General features: G+C 37.1%; 1 protein-coding gene across 3 annotated transcripts in view; it reads right to left on the bottom strand.

Annotated features, from left to right (window-relative positions):
• Positions 1-13,792, bottom strand: part of pard3ab (par-3 family cell polarity regulator alpha, b) — a 75,787-nt gene extending 61,995 nt beyond the window's left edge. For 2 of the 3 annotated variants that reach the window (XM_079612222.1, XM_079612224.1), the window contains exon 1: positions 13,406-13,786. In XM_079612222.1, coding sequence (XP_079468348.1) covers positions 13,406-13,525 — 120 coding nt within the window. In that variant the 5' untranslated portion in view covers positions 13,526-13,786. Of the gene's footprint in view, positions 1-13,405 lie in introns of all 3 variants that reach the window. The other variant, XM_079612223.1, reaches the window with a different exon arrangement.
• Between the last annotated feature and the right edge of the window lie 2,854 nt (positions 13,793-16,646).

The raw sequence follows: 16,646 nt of genomic DNA, 5'->3' as shown, positions 1-16,646 counted from the left end.
TCCCTTTTTTTTTTCTTTTCTTTTTTTACACGTTAAACGTGGAAGGGGCTTATCAATGAATCCGGAATGTGTGGCAGTGCAAGAAGAATAGGGAATGGCCACTGTAAGTGGCTAATGTGTGGAGGGGGAGGGTCCTAGAGATAATCGAGCGCGCGTTTCAACGTCTGTAGGAAGGAGACGGAGACAAATATCACAACCTGCTATGTGCGTCTTAGCCACGAGCAAGCGAACTATTGACTCGTTCTGTGGCTAGTGTGCCAGTTAAATTCACTTGCTGGCTTCTCAAATAAAACATTACAACAGCGATAATAATAAAAAAACGTGAAGAAAACGATTACTCTTTGTGCATTGTTCAATGTGAGTGCCAAATGCTCGAACATGACCTGTCATTTACGCCGTCATCACCCGGGAGTTGATAGCGCACGAGCGCAGGCGAGACCTGAACTGCAGATGTTACCATCGGTGTTTAAACTAAACTCATTTATTTTGCCAATGCAAACATTCAAGAGCAAGACGCGAAAGAGAACTCGCGTCTAGATTTGTGCGCGCGCGCGTGTGTGTGTGTGTGTGCGCGCGCTCGTGTCTATGTGTATGCGTAGGTTACTCATCTCGGACAGCGCGCAAATATTATCTTTCAAGTCTTGCTCTTGAATGGACAAATTCACACAAAAAGTAAGTCAACATGTCCGTCTTGATGAGTATCCTAGCAGACATAGTATCTGTTATGCCTTAAGTGAACATGTATGAAGAAAGACACTCACAGTATCGGTGTAGGCCTACTGAATCAGCTCTGAATTAAATAGCTTTTGTAACTTTAATAAGGATTCATCTTTAATTTATACAGTCAAATATGCAATGTTATTTTACATTTGATTATTTTATTCAATTTCTGTACCTGAAAACTAATGTTAGACCTACCTGAAAAGCATAGTTTATTTTATTAGTAGGCTAGGCTATCTTTGCTCTATTGTATTTATTTGTGCTTTTGCTTGTGGTTAGATTATTTCTTAATTTTTTTGACAGTAGTCTTTTTTTCCCCTGAACATAACACCGAAATCATACCGAAACCGTGAACCTAAAACCGTGATACAAACTGAACTGTGAGCTATTTGAAATGTTGCAGCCCTAGTACAGTGTCACAGTCGGATGATGATTCAGAGTGAGAGGTTTTAGTGGCAAAAAAGGCCGAACCCACCATTTTCGGGAAGACTGGCTGCGAGAATTCAGCTGGTTGAGGTAGTACTGTAAGGAGACGAATACCATGAACTGCGAATGTTGCAGTCGCTACCCCATAACTGCGGGGAACACGAAGTTTGCCGACAGTGCAGGCACTTCACAGTTTAAACACAATACTCTATTTAATAACAAAGCATAGAGTATGCGGTGTTAATAAATCAATTGCCGGTTGCTTTTAGAAGACAAGAGGCTGTAACGTTAAATCAGAGCGCAAAGGCATTGTAATTTCTGCATCTATTATCAAAGTATTTATTAGTAATACACTGGAAATTAGTAGAAATGTGAATATTTGGTTAGTATGTTGATTTACGGTGTGTGCTCCTAAATTTCCTGGTTGTGCTCCTAAAATTTTCTGTTAGGGGCCACTGTGCTCCTAGGGAAAAAAGTTAGTCTGGAGCCCTGCTTTGTAAAGAAACACTAGTCTGAACATGTAATACGCATGTGGATGATATCAACGTTTTCACAAATTCACGTTTTTGTAGTTTACATAGAGACGATAACGGTATCGTTTTCAAAAACTTGCACTTTGAAACCCATTCCCCCCCCCCCCCCCCCCAAAAAAACCCGCTGTTGTCGTGTAAATGAACGACCAAAACATTTTTAGTAGAAACAGTGTTGTGTAAACACCCCCTTATAAGCATATTATAATCACAAAAAAAATCTGTGTGTGCAAGTCAATGCAACTTACTCCCTTAATAAAATTAAATAAATAATAAACTACACTCCAATGGTCATTCCAGGACAGGAATCTGGCATCTATGTTTCTATGAAGAACCTTTAACATCCATGATGGCACCTTTCCATTCCACAAAGGGGTCTTTATAGTGGAAAAAAGTTCTTCACACTAAGAACAATATTTCCCTGAAAGGTTTTTTGGGAAGCCAAAAAGGAATCTTCTTTTGCATCGCTGCAAAAACCGCTGAGTGTGTGTACAATAAAATCTGCAATAAAGTATTTTCCCATCATCATAATAATAATGAATAAACCACATTGTGTCTGCAAGTTCAGTTCAATAATAAAATAAAATGTTTCCTTGTTATCTTGATTTGTGTGCTTTTTCACAGTGAATCATTTAAACTATTAATTAATGAATTAATCTGCAACTTAACAACCAAGGCTTAAAACACCTTGAAAATCGCACCTAAATCTCTGAACCTTTGCCCCACTCTCCCTTCCCTTTCATAAGCATATCTGCACACCAGCACAGTGGAGCAAATCCCTGTAGCACAGCTGCACTCTTACATAACCCACACACAATGCTGTCTGATGTTTTCAGATTTATGCTTTTTATTCTTTCATTCGCTCTTTCTTTGTCCAATGTTTTAGAACAGATGACAATGAATGAACCCATAAACTCGCTCTCCATCCAAGCTGCTCTTCCCCAGAATGCACATACACACAGTCAAACTCATTTGAGCTAGACTCAATTAAGTCACATCCATTAATGCCTCGTCTAAGACTTAAAAATAGACCGTCCGTTAACACTCATCTGTCTTCAGCTGGATCTGCAGGCAGAAGGACAGACTCACAAAATGACTGTTAACCTTGTAAAAACCAGTCACAGGTTCAGCACAGAAACACCAGTCCAGCAGAAATGCAATATTAAAGGGACAGCTCACTCAAAAACGAGAAATCTGTCATTATTTAAACGGGTTGATCTAACACAAAATGATCACTTTTTCTCCTGTGGAACACAGAATGTCATTTAAGAATATCCCAGTCAGTTAATAAAAGTGAATGAGGAGTGGGGCTGTCAATCTTCAACAACAACAAAAAACACATAGCCTACATGAATTATGTTAATTATGTTATTATTGTTACATTTTGTGTGGCGAAGAAAATTCAAGTCGTTATTCACTGAAAATCTTGAACAAGCAAAAATTCATTAGTAGCAAAAATGAGGACATTCGCAACTTGTCAAATATTTTCATAAAATAAACATTTCAAAAGTATATTTCACTCTTTTTGGGATTTTTATATTTGAGATTGAATATATTGGATGCACTAAAACTGGTCAATGCTCAAACTGTTATGGTCGAAGTCCAAGACAGACAAACCGATAAATATTCTTCACAATTTTGTCTACATAAATTAAAAATAAACAAAAAAAATCAAAGCAATTGTTTTAAATGTGAAATTAAGTGAAGACATCACAATATTATAATGTACAGTATGAAAAATGGATATTAATTTTGAGATCTGCAAAAATGTACATTTAAAGGGATATTTCACCGCTGGAAAGATTAATGTTTTTAAATTGGGTCATTTATGTAGTAGAAATGTGAAAATATTTTATAAGTTGGTGCCTTCCAGAAAATGTATTTTTGGCTCATGTGGATGAAAGACAACTCCTCCCAGAATGCACTTGCTTCGCTGCCCTACGAGGCCACTCACAAGCCACACCTAGCGGTTACAGAGGGCAGTATCGGAAGAAAGTATACAACTAGGCTACTAGTTGACTCGAAACTGAAAAGCTGGCTGTATAGTCTCTAGCCTCTGGCCAAAAAAGCCTCGGATGAAGCAGCTAAATGATGATTTTTGCGTCATCTGAGTTTTTTTCCAGACACACAATACAGAAATCTCTCGTCTCAGGGGGACATGAAGGAGGGAAGCACGGTCATTCGAAAATACTACCGGGTTTTTACTGATACAAAGCTTAATGCTAATCGGTGAAATAATATCCCTTTATGTTTTTAAAGGATAACTTCAAGTAAGCATTAATGACAAAAAAAGGTCATCTAAATGTAAAAACATGGAGCATTGGAAAATGAGCATGCACATTTAAATCAACTGACATGGTATCAATATATTGTGCATCCCGTTTCATACATTAAAAAGCATTTGAAAAGTATACCAATATAAATGAAGGCATAGAAAAAGCTTCTACGTTTTAATGTGACCTTTATAACAAAAAGAAAAATGTTAAATCTGTTAGTTTTAATAGAAATGAGCCCCTGCTGGGACATAAAAGTGCCCATATAGCTGACGAAACACCTGTATATACACTGAATCCTGTATGTTTATACAAACACTTGAAGCTGCTTATAGCAGAAAGCTGCCGTCTTTGACTATTCCAGCGACATTAGAGCTGATGTTTTAAATATCGTGACAAAGATCTTACAGACACGACCATATAAAGACACAATCCCTCCATCTCTCCCTCTCTCTCTCGCACACACACACACACTGCGGGAGATTCACACAAATGCGAAAACCGTGCTTCTAAAAGCCGTCTCCTGAGGAATAAGTCCTTCGTGAGCTTCACGCAGCCTGAAATACCCCTCTGTGGATCTCATGCTATTCAGAATAGCTTGGCACCCAGATAAACAACTTGCACAAACACACACACTGTGTTCACTTGTATGGGCAGGCTTTGCCACCCTTTAGGGGACAAAGTTCTGAATATGTACCCAAAAGAACAGCATAACCTGTCAAAACTAGTAACAAAACAAATGTTCATAAATGGACAAAATAAGGTCTTGTTTTATATCTGCAAATTGTAATAAGCGTTTAAGTTATAGTTCACACTAGAAAATAAATGGAAATGGAAATGACTGGCAATAACATATACAAAGTCATATGTGTATGTCCTAAACAGAAGGTGCAGGGTCATTCTGACATTTACACCTAAACAGACACTACTGAATGTTTGACAACTAACCAACTCAATCACGTGGGTCTGTGCTGCCCATCTATAATGTGTGACTGTCACTTTAAGAAGCATTGAACCAATGAACTCATTCGTGTATGTGACCCACGGCAGTACTGAGAACATTACACCACAGTGTCCACACTGCTATTTTACAGGCATTACTACTATGTCAGTTGTGTTCTGTGGGGTTTGTAACAATTGGCCATGACTTGCTGTGATATCAAGAATGCCTTCAAAAGATGATCCATATAAATGTCACAACTCTGTCCATTAATTCACCCAATTCTTCACATTAGATCTATGATAATCTTTCTGTAAATTTAACATCTTATTAAGTGTTCTCTTAACATGTGCCAAAAATGTACCTAACCCAGGGCTGAGCGTTAATGTTTTTATAGCACTGGCGCTACAGACGTTGAAAGTTTTGTAGCACAGGCCACAGAATTGTAGCACAACTATAAAATGTATGTTACTATCTCTGAAAACAACCACAAGTAGTTCATCAGTTCAAAATGTAACTGAAAAAAGACATTAATGTTCCACACAAGGCACACAAAATACAAACCCTAAAAGAAATGTTTTCACACATTTTATTTTATTTGCCAAAAATGGCAGACTGCATGAACGTAACCACCTGCTTAAAGTGCCCCTATTATATTGTTTTAAAGTTTCCTAATGTTGTTTTGGAGTCTCTTATAGCAGGTTTACATGCATCAAAACAAAAGTAAAAAAAAAACTGTTTAATTTTCTCATAAGATACATTTGCACATCACCACATTTTCAATGATTCTCAAAAGACTCATCAGATTAATCTATAAATCCCTCCTTTCTGCGAGCTACTGCTCTGATTGGCCAGACAGCTCAGTCTGTAGTGATGCGTGCAGCGCGCGGCGAAAACAAAAACTCCCATTGCCAAAACAACGTCAGCTCTGCTTGTCCTGAGGCTTCTTATACACCGTAAACTTAACACAGAAACGAACAATGACGTTGAGTGAGACAGTAAGAATGTGAGTTAACCAGTTAGCAGGAGACCTACACAATATAAAACTCAAAACTATTGAACACCGTCTTTCAAGAGCAAGCGGTTTTGCGAAATGTCGAGAAGAGCCCAGCATCTTCTCGACATGATGCTAGTATCCAGTATCCACATGAATCAGCTGCCGGTGTGAGGGGGTTCAACTTTTCCCTGGTGTCTGTGCGCGCCATAATTGGGCAATACGTTTTGACATCACAACGAAAAGGCTTATTACTCTTTTAAAAAAATGATTAATTTCATTGACTCAGAGTTTACTCTTATTTTTGAAAGACAATAACTTCACATACGGTGCACTTTCAGATTTAAAACTTTGCAGGATATTTTCATTCACTTAGACCTGTTACACACTACATGATAGGTCATTTTCAAAAATCCATAATAGAGGATATATCATAATTATTTTTAATTAATAATAGTATCTATAGCTCAATATCACTCACACAATCCAAACAACATCCACAACTTTTGTCAGGAGATCTTATGCGTCCACTGGGAGACAAAAAAAAATCCCTTCTCTGCACAGGAGAAAAACCTATGGGTTCGCAATCGCATGCGTTTACTTCAAATGTCTTTAGAGAAAAATATTACTTTTCCTATTTTTAATGTCTGTTGCATATGCGTAGCTGGAGGGCATCCTCCTTACGCATAAAGTCGACAAGTAAGACTTGGAGAAGTCATAAAACGTATGATGTTCCAGGAAATCATTTAAATGGATAAAGACATTCAGAGATATAAAACGCAGATAGAGACAATGAAAATTATTTCAACAAAATCTGGTTTATCTGTGTTTTTATAGACATCTCGATCTCGGATACTTTCATAAGAATAAAGCATATTTATGCAAAGCTATAAGTGACTAAAATTCACAACACTTGCATGGAGCAGCATTTACTGCAAACCGATCGATCCGCTCTGATATCAGTGAATTTTCCGATTTCGGTTTAACTTCGGTTAATCGTGCAGCCCTAGATTAACCACACAAACAAACAAACACACAACAAAAACTCCTGTATCCAAGGGTGCTACATTTATTAATCGCAAAAAAACTAATTTCTTCATAGCACGTACTATAGTCGCATATCCTGCTCCATTGCTATGGCTTTTCTGGTGTAGCAAACTTGCTCAGTAATTCACCTGGTGCAGCACTGCACTTGCGATTACGTCCCGTGAAATAAGAGTCACGATCAAAGACCTCATTTGCTTAGGAAATGTATTTATCTCACTTTTGATTTTGTTAACATTACTGGTTAGATTTATGAAAGGTGTAAATACTTATTTTTAAATGCAAAAAAGCATTACCTGGACATTTCCTTTCCAAACTGCTGCAATACGTAACAACAACCAACTTAATAAAATGCAACCAGCATTCATCAACGTTCATCTGTTTAGGATAAAACTGAACATGCTTGTTAGCGCAACATAATATTTAGCAGAAATGCCGCCACAGGCACGTCGTTTTTCCCAATGTTTTCTGAAAGGTTATAGCTGAGAGTTTCTCCAAAGAAAGTTTAGCAAGATGCTGAGGGTTTCTTTCCACAGGGAACTTACTAACACTGTGTTTTCCAAAATACATCTAGTACACTAACAGCATCATTCCCTGTGGAGAAATCTAGGATTCAGTAGAAATGGGAGGATCTACCCAACCCCCACCCCAAAAAAAGAGGAAGCCAATTACAACTCAAGGTCAAGATTTTCCTATGCCACAAAATATTACAAAAACACAACATTTAAAACGTAAACTGACAGATGTTTTCAATCCACACTTACAGGTTATAATTCAGCTAAAGGTTTCTTTCTTTTGTCCCCACTTTTATACAGCAATAAGTACAAATACAAGCTTTATGGTAAGAGGAAACCTCTGGTGGCCTGGAGCGAGGATTGGGAATCACCTAGAAGCCCATGCTAAGACCTGGGTCTCGGTAGGTTACCTGTTAAAGCAACACCGATTATATATACAAGATATATATGTATGACATTGGCTATATAATAAATAAATCACAATTAACAATCAACTCAAAATCAGAGCTCCTCCCAGTCATATTCAGATCGCAACAATGATAGCGTTCAATTTTTTTTACAAGCAATTCTTTATTAGATCCTTATTGGACACAATCCCTCATTTTTTTAGGCTTCTGCTTTTGAAACAATTCAGTGGCTTCTGGCTTGTGTAACTATTTTTCTGCATCAGTGTGACAGCTGAGCCCTCCGTCTACTCAATAACATCACAGAGATATTACAGATACAGATACCCTCAGTAAGAAGAGTGTGAGAGAGAATCTTATTAAGTCATCTGAAGTGAACACACAGCAGTGATTACAACAATCTATAGGAGTCAAAATCTGCGGAGGGGGAATTAAATGTAACAAATCATGTAAAAACGTAGAATCAATCATGTGTTATATGAACTATATTTGCTTTTTGGGTAATTATAAAATGCGCTGGAGACTTTCGAAATGCTCTTTGTGTAGTTCATTATACTTATTTTATGGAATGATGAAGATTATTTCGTGGCTCAAATAAATTACATGTTACTCAGAGACTGAGTCGTAAATTTGTTTGAAAATCATGTGTTCTTTTTATTGTCGCTAATAACAAAAATCTTTTTTAACCCATGAAAATGCAGATCCTGTTGTAAACAATAGTGAAATCACTTTCTAAACCCTTTAGCAGATTTTGACTCATGGACTTTTTCCCACGCTGCCATAGAAATCCAATATTCTACAAAACGTTTGATCAATTTCTGTCTTATTATGCATGCATTTCTCAAACAGCATGTAAACAAAAAGATTTCAAGCTGCCGACAGCAAAATGACAGAAAAAAGGCACCGCAATACAAAAAAGACAGCCAGAATCCAGTTCTATAGGCACAGCTGCTGCATGAACACATGCGTCTGAAAAACCTGCCAACACACTGCAACAGACCAGAGGAGTGATCAGCTGGGATAGCTCCATTTCATATGCAAGGTTACATTAAATGCCCTTGTTTTCAGTTTGATGCTTTTCCATATTTCTTTTGTAAATCTGTTGACATATTTTTGTTCACTGTGATCCAAACAGGGATTATAGGGCCCTTTCAATACAGCACACACAGACTAATAACCCTTAAAATGTTCAACTTTAGAGATTATAAACCGACAGGAATAATGTGTGCTGGTGCTCTGAGGGATAATAATTCCAGACAACAGATCGAACCCCACAGTCTCACACAGAACACCTCCGTTTGTGTGTTTGCTTTAAAGAGCAGCTGAAAGCCTAGAACCTAGAAGAACGAGAGCAATGTGAGCAGAGAGAAAAAAAAGGCGAGCTGAATGTAGTTAAAGAGTAGCAGAGGTATTTGGGGAAAGCAAATGGAAAGAGTGACAATATAACAGAACCAAGGACGCCGCAGATCACACATTCACTAACACCGTCCCTGTTTCTGCCTGTCTTTCTCTCTCAGAGCACAGACACCGTTTTTAATTATTCACATGACTCCATTTCCTGTGATAAACTGGACATCAGCATATCAGCTACATCGCAACAGCACTCCACTTCCTTGTTATAAAGCAACATCACACAACGGCAACATTGTCTCAATGACACTCCACACGCCACCACAATTTCAGCTAAATGATCTCAACAACACGCCACATCATCATACTGACTTTAGTTTCCCCTCATAATAACAACACTCCAAATCAGCATAATATCAGCTAATTATCATAACAACGCTCCACACCTCACAGGGGCTCAACAATAAGGATTTTTCTATGCGTATTACTTGTACTTGTCCCATCAACATTTTACCTGACCCTATATCTATGTATATATATCTATAGATATATATATTATGTGCCATGAACTGTTTTTTAATTATTTTATTAACCTTTTTTTTAAGTTTATTTAATATATATTTGACCGTTTTACAAAAAGAAAACAAGATAAAAAAAATATTTTAACATAAAAATGTTTTTTTTAAAGAAACCATATCATAGAGACAATAACACATTACAAAAATGTCTCATTTGTTAACATTACTTAATGCAATAACTAACATGAAATTAAAATAAACAATATTTTTTACAGCATTTATTTTAAGACACAACATTTGATTTTTAAAATATATTAGTAAACGGTGAGATTAACATTAAATACGATTAAAAAATGTCATAGAAGTATTGTTCATTCATTGTTAGTTGTTCATGTTAACAAATTAAACTTGAAAGTGTTACCAAAATGATAAAAAAATTAAAAATTGTATCCATTACAACCATATAAGCTGGAATTATAGTCTAGCTATAATATAAACTCAAGACAGCTGTAAATGAAGCATTTTGGCTGGAAAATACAGTGATTTATCATTTTCGAACCATTCTAACTGATGCTTCTGTGACTTTCAGAAATTCTTGCTATTTTTAATTTTGACAAAGCCTCTTCTATAGCCAGCTAGTTATCTTTAGCGACTTTTTGAAATATACAAATCACAATTGCAAATGTTCACGTTTTCAGAGCAGGACCATTGACAGTTGGGTCAACTGGCTCAAACTTCTTAGACAGGCCATCCTTAACTTCATCATAAAATCAGATCTGCCATAACAATAACACTCCATAGGACCATAATAACTGCTCCATTACAATAGAACTCTAGCCTGGCTAACGCCAGACCCAATTGTTGAGACTTGGGTCTGGGAACCACAAGTGCATTTTCTCGTATTTGAGGCGTGGTTTACGAATGCCCGGCGCCGTTTATTGGGTGCTAAGAATGTCTATCAAAAGCGCCTGTACGTAGCTCATAGCCAATCGTTTCCATTATGCCAGATCAGATGACGTATGTAGAGCGACAGAAATTAGACAAGGAAGAAGACGATGGGTAAGATATTTGTGTGTAAACAATGACGTTCAGCGACTATTGGCGTTTGTGCAAGATAAACATGAGGGTCGAAGGTATATATGGATATAAACAAACTGCTTAGTTGTGTCGCATAGATGTCGTCATCGTCTTGCTGCTCCCTCCCCGTTCTGTGATTGGTTCCCTAGATGAGGCGAAAATCTGGTCCATGGTATCCAGACTGCCTTTCAGCGAGAATAAAATTGCGCTGCGCAAAGGCAGTGTGGGGAAACCCAGGCTAATAAAACTCTATATCATCATGACAAAACTCTACATCATCATAACAACAACTGTCATCATCACAGCCATACAACAGCAGATGCTGTCTTTAATAGAAAACAAAGTGGCAATAACTTTATATTAACACTGAATCTTTCACCACACACAAACACACTCACAGGTGGCTAGCACTGTAAACATGTAAACTATTCTGCTCATACGCTACTAAAGGAGAAAATTATTTATTCATGTGAACAAACATGCTTTTGTCTCTGTCACTCCTGCTCTCCTTTGTATATCGAGCTGAATCTCTAGGCCTAGGATCATTTAACTTTAAAAGCTGCGTATTGAACGCTATTACTCTAAGTGCTGCTGATCCTGAATGCTGATTTCCCACCGGCGCAAGTCAGACTTTGAGGTATTCTGGGAGATCAACTGTGCAAATGGTGGTCAAAACACAAGTCCAAGCTGTTAACGTCTGATGTTCATCTCGGACACACATCTACTGTAGACATTCTTGGATTCAATCACAACAAAGTTAAATACAGATTAATGCTTAGAATTAAAGTTATTTATTAACATGGCAGACCGCAGCAGGAATATTAGACTGCTGTCACTTTAAGAGTTTATGCACGGATCCAATATACTGTTACACAACATGTTATCTATCTCAACTATCTAACATTCCGAAACTGATTGTGTTTAACAGAATACTTGGCATTTTGACATAATTTTGTGTGTATTTGACCGTTTAGGCAGATATCTGAAGCTCATAATATACTTTGCTTATGCGCGCTCCACCCATAGACGGTTCCACCCCGTCTCGGAACGTGCGCACAGGAGGCCATGTTTTCTTTCGCGGCTTAATGCGCTTTAAAAAACACTGTTTAATAGCAAGCACGTCCCACAGTATAGCAACAATAGACTGCATTTTACAATACTCACTTATTTAGCTGATTTGGATGTCAGGTTTGGGCTTTTAGAGAGGAACGGAAGTGCACCGCTGTGAAGGAAAGGACGGAATGCGGCAGCGGCACAATAATCGTTTCACGTCGATTATTTTGCGTCGATACATTCGTTGGTAGGCAAAAACAAAATTACGGTAGGCTATATAATGGTGTTGACACAGAACACGCATAAATCCGAGTCTGAGAACGTCACGGGTTGGCGGTTGCCATCTCGTAATTACAGTTACGACATGGCGTGAAGGAAAGGACCGAATTGGACCGAATGCATTGATTGGACGAATATTTTTTGGTCCTGAGACTTTCACAGAAGATATATGTACATGTTTTAATATTTAGATCACTTCTATTATTGATTACTATCAGGATGTGAAGAGAGTTTCAACCAGTAGCCTATAACAAAAAGTGTTTAGTAAAGAAATTGCCTACCCTACCATTAACTGGTTTGTAAGGAAAAGCCCATTTTCTATTAGACTGATTATGACAAGTGTATGATATTTTTAAGCCCTGTTCATTTTGTTTAAAACTTTAAATTTGCTATATATATATACACACATATTATATATATATGAGAGAGAGAGAGAGAGAGAGAGAGAGAGAGAGAGAGAGGGGGGGAGAGAGGGAGCTCAAACGCCCCATACAGACACACTGACGGAAACTTTTTTTGTTTTAACTTGCAGTTTAATCAACGACACTGAACGTCCAGAACTAGGCGCGCGGACAGTGAGCTCTCTCGCTCTCCACAGACAGCTTTGTTGATTCCTCAACGACAGCGTTCCGGTTTTGTCGCGTCGTTCTCTTTAAGTGTAAATATGTTGTAACTCGGTTTAGACGTGCCAAACGTTTAGAAGTCATATCACAATGGTCACTGTTAGCCTAGCTGCTGCAGCAGCTCTCATTAACTCATTGAAACAAAGCGCAGAACTCACACACACATATGAGAAAAGTTCAAGACTATTTTTCTAATTAGAAATAGCATAAGGACGCGTCAGCTGCAGCAACCCGCCATGTAAACAATAAGTCAATGCACATGATATTGCACCCTGGTAAATAATGTCATTTCTAAAGGGTCCCCAAAGTAGGGTAATAACGTCTGAAACGTGGAGTAAACTTCGCTCTCTCTTATATTAGGCTACTTCATATTTGCCATATTTCTTACTGGTTTCTAGCAATCTGCTGTTGACATAAAGAACAAAGAAGACGGCCCAACGCATTAAAAGAGGGTACAAACGCACAAAGCTTTAATAACTTGTGAATAAATTCGTCCTTTCCCCCTGTTCAGTGGAGTTAAAGTGTCCGGACTGTCCCAATCCCTTCCCCCGCTCACTTACTCCGTCTCTACACCGCCATATTTGCAGCCCTCACCGGCGCATCGGGCGCAACTATGTTTCCAAAGCAGAATCAGAGGATACACTGAAACAGCAGCTCACCTTAGCGATCGCTCTCCTGTACCGCATCGCGGCCTGCTGAACGAGCCAGTGCACTTTAATGTTGCCATCTCCGCAAGGAACCACGACCCGAGTTCTTCCAAAACACACCGTCACTTTCATAGTTCCAACTCTCCTTAGACCTTCCCGAATCCAAGGGAAACTCGGGATCAAAGGCTCCAGTGCTCTGATGTCCAGATCATTAATAATCTTTGGTTGAGCACCTTGACGGCTTACTGTAAGTTACAGTCGGTGCCCGTTCCGTTTCATCGCGGCGGCCGGGCGCTGTGTGGCGGTGTATGACCACCTGTTTAGTGTTTGGGATCTGTGTACGGGAACCGCGCCGTGTTCAGTCGGTTCAGGAGCAACGAAAACGAGCTTCTCGCGCCCTCTGGCGGTGGTAAATGTCACTGCTTGTACTTGGGATGACAACATTATTTTTTTTTTTTTTTTTTTTTTTTGAGTTTTTGAGTTTTTGAAAAGTGTATAAATCATGTTTTAGGTCATCACATATAGTGAAACTTGTGAATATAAATTTGTGTGGGTTGGGTTGGCTTAGGTTTTTAAGGGTCAAGGGTCATCACATTTATTAGATGCAGAAATGAAAATCACAATCTCTTAAAAATCACAATCTCTTAAATCACAACATTGACTAAATTGATCTGACTTCAAATTAGAGCCTTGTGAACAAACCAAAGTCTCCAAGTCTGCATGGATAAGTATGTTCTCCAAATGTTGCAACATTATAATTAAAAGTTAAAATGAAATTACCTTCGCATTTAAGTAAAACCTCAAATAATGTATTTTAGACAATTATTGCTCAATTAACAAGAACACCTCTCTAAATAATATAGTTATATAAAATTAACCTGCAGCATATACACAACTATTAACAGGGATTTAAGATTTCACTCCAACTTGAGACAGAATAACACTTCAGACTTGACTTAGAATTGGCCTGGGAAAGACTTATGACAAAAAAAACAAAAACACTCAAGTATGTCAATATGGAGAGAAAAAACGAAAATAAAATAAAATGAAGGATTAAGTTATCAATTTAATAATTTAAACATAAAAAATAGAAATTAGTAAATCACTTTTTATATGGACAGATTAATATAGGCTATGTGTATATACTTTATTGTTTTAAAGTTTTCTGAAAGGCACTATATAAAATAAACGTATTATTATTATATAAGTGTATAAATCTGTCCATTTAAAAAGTGATTTATTTATTTACATTTTTGTTTACATTTTTCATTTATTTAAATTGTATAATTTGTATTAATTATTTATATTTTTTATTTATATGTTTGTTTCAAATCAAATTGATTCATTGAATTGTTTTTCTTATTTTAAAGTATGAATTAAGTTTTAAATATGTTTACTCATATTCTAAAATAAAAAAGGCCAGTTGCTTTTCTTTATTTGTCATTTATTTGTCAAATTTGTCGTTTTGTCAAATGCTTTTCTTTATGTGGGGGCGACCAATCATCTTTCAACACAATTTTAAGAGCAACCCACTAAATCAAATATGTCTATTCCATTTTTCCATATAAAAAGTGATGTATTTAAATGTATAACTCATTGCTTCATTTTATTTTTAAATATCGCTCCAATCATTTGTCAGTGTCAGCATATGGACATTATTCCAGACATATGGACAATTGTGTATATATTTACAGTGTATTTGTGTGTGTCACGTTTAACTTTCTGCTTGTAGGACAAAGCTGTACTAAAATAGAAACATCGGTAACACAGAAACACACTCAGGGCCTGATTCAGATTAGTTACACACACAGTTGAGGGAAGCTTTAGTGGAACAGCTGTAGGATTACGTACGCATGCTTTGATCTACGTATAAGGCACGATGACCAGATGCTCTAGATCCATTATTGAAGAACTGAAGATCTGAAGTAGAGAACCGTTCTGCCACACAGACTCGGTTCTGTGAGTTGCTGTCTGCATGTTTAAAGCCGTGATAAAGTTTTATCTTTGTTGAATCCCAGAGGTGGAGTCTACAGTGACTCATCATTTATGGATGAGCATCTGCTTTTCGCTGACATAGTCAGGCCTCCTCCTGTTTTTCAGTTATCGCTGTGGTTTCCAGTCCAACAAATTTGCCAAATAGTTTCCAACAAATGCAATCAACACCAACTTGTGAGTTCTTTGCACAACATGTTACATTGCGACCTCAAAGTGCCAATCACTTGCAACAAACAACTAACACTATCTATCTATCTATCTATCTATCTATCTATCTATCTATCTATCTATCTATCTATCTATCTATCTATCTATCTATCTATCTATCTATCTATCTATCTATCTGTCTATCTATCTATCTATCTATCTATCTATCTATCTATCTATCTATCTATGTCTATCTATCTATCTATCTATCTATCTATCTGTCTATCTGTCTATCTGTCTATCTATCTATCTATCTATCTATCTATCTATCTATCTATCTATCTATCTATCTATCTATCTATCTATCTATCTATCTATCATCTATCTGTCTATCTATCTATCTATCTATCTATCTATCTATCTATCTATATATCTATCTATCTATATATCTATCTATCTATCTAGCTATCTATCTATCATTTATCTGTCTATCTATCTATCTATCTATCTATCTATCTATCTATCTATCTATCTATCTATCTATCTATCTATCTATCTGTCTGTCTGTCTGTCTATCTATCTATCTATCTATCTATCTATCTGTCTGTCTGTCTGTCTGTCTGTCTGTCTGTCAGTCTGTTTACACGGATGTCTGTCTGTGTAACATTATATTACATCTACTATATGTGAGAAATGAAGAACTGAGAAATGATGTCGTTCCTCTAGCGCAAGATGGCGCTACTTCATCAAACTTCTTACTGTAATTAATATTTTATTTTAAAACATTTAAGCTTATTTTTAATAACTGAAATCTAATTATTATTTTTTTTTTGAAGTTTTACAACTTTATAAAGTTGTTTATTGATCTTTAGGTTGGCAAAGTCTGATCAGTCTGGACCACTTATTAAATTCGATTCATTTTTATTATAAAATGTAAGTCTCAAATGCATTACTTCATTATAAATTATAAATTAATTTGAGCAAATAGGACAGTTTATGGCATTTGGTGAGTGACAGCGGCCTTTTGGCGCCTAGGCTCCGCCCAGCGAGCGTGTGTGTGTGTGTGTGTGTGTGTGTGTGTGTGTGTGTGTGTGTGTGTGTGTGTGTGTGT

This window comes from Phoxinus phoxinus (genome assembly GCF_949152265.1).
Source record: "Phoxinus phoxinus genome assembly, chromosome: 5".
Classification (NCBI taxonomy): domain Eukaryota; kingdom Metazoa; phylum Chordata; class Actinopteri; order Cypriniformes; family Leuciscidae; genus Phoxinus; species Phoxinus phoxinus.
Note: the sequence above shows the minus strand (reverse complement) of the source record. Positions and strands in the feature narration are given on the sequence as shown.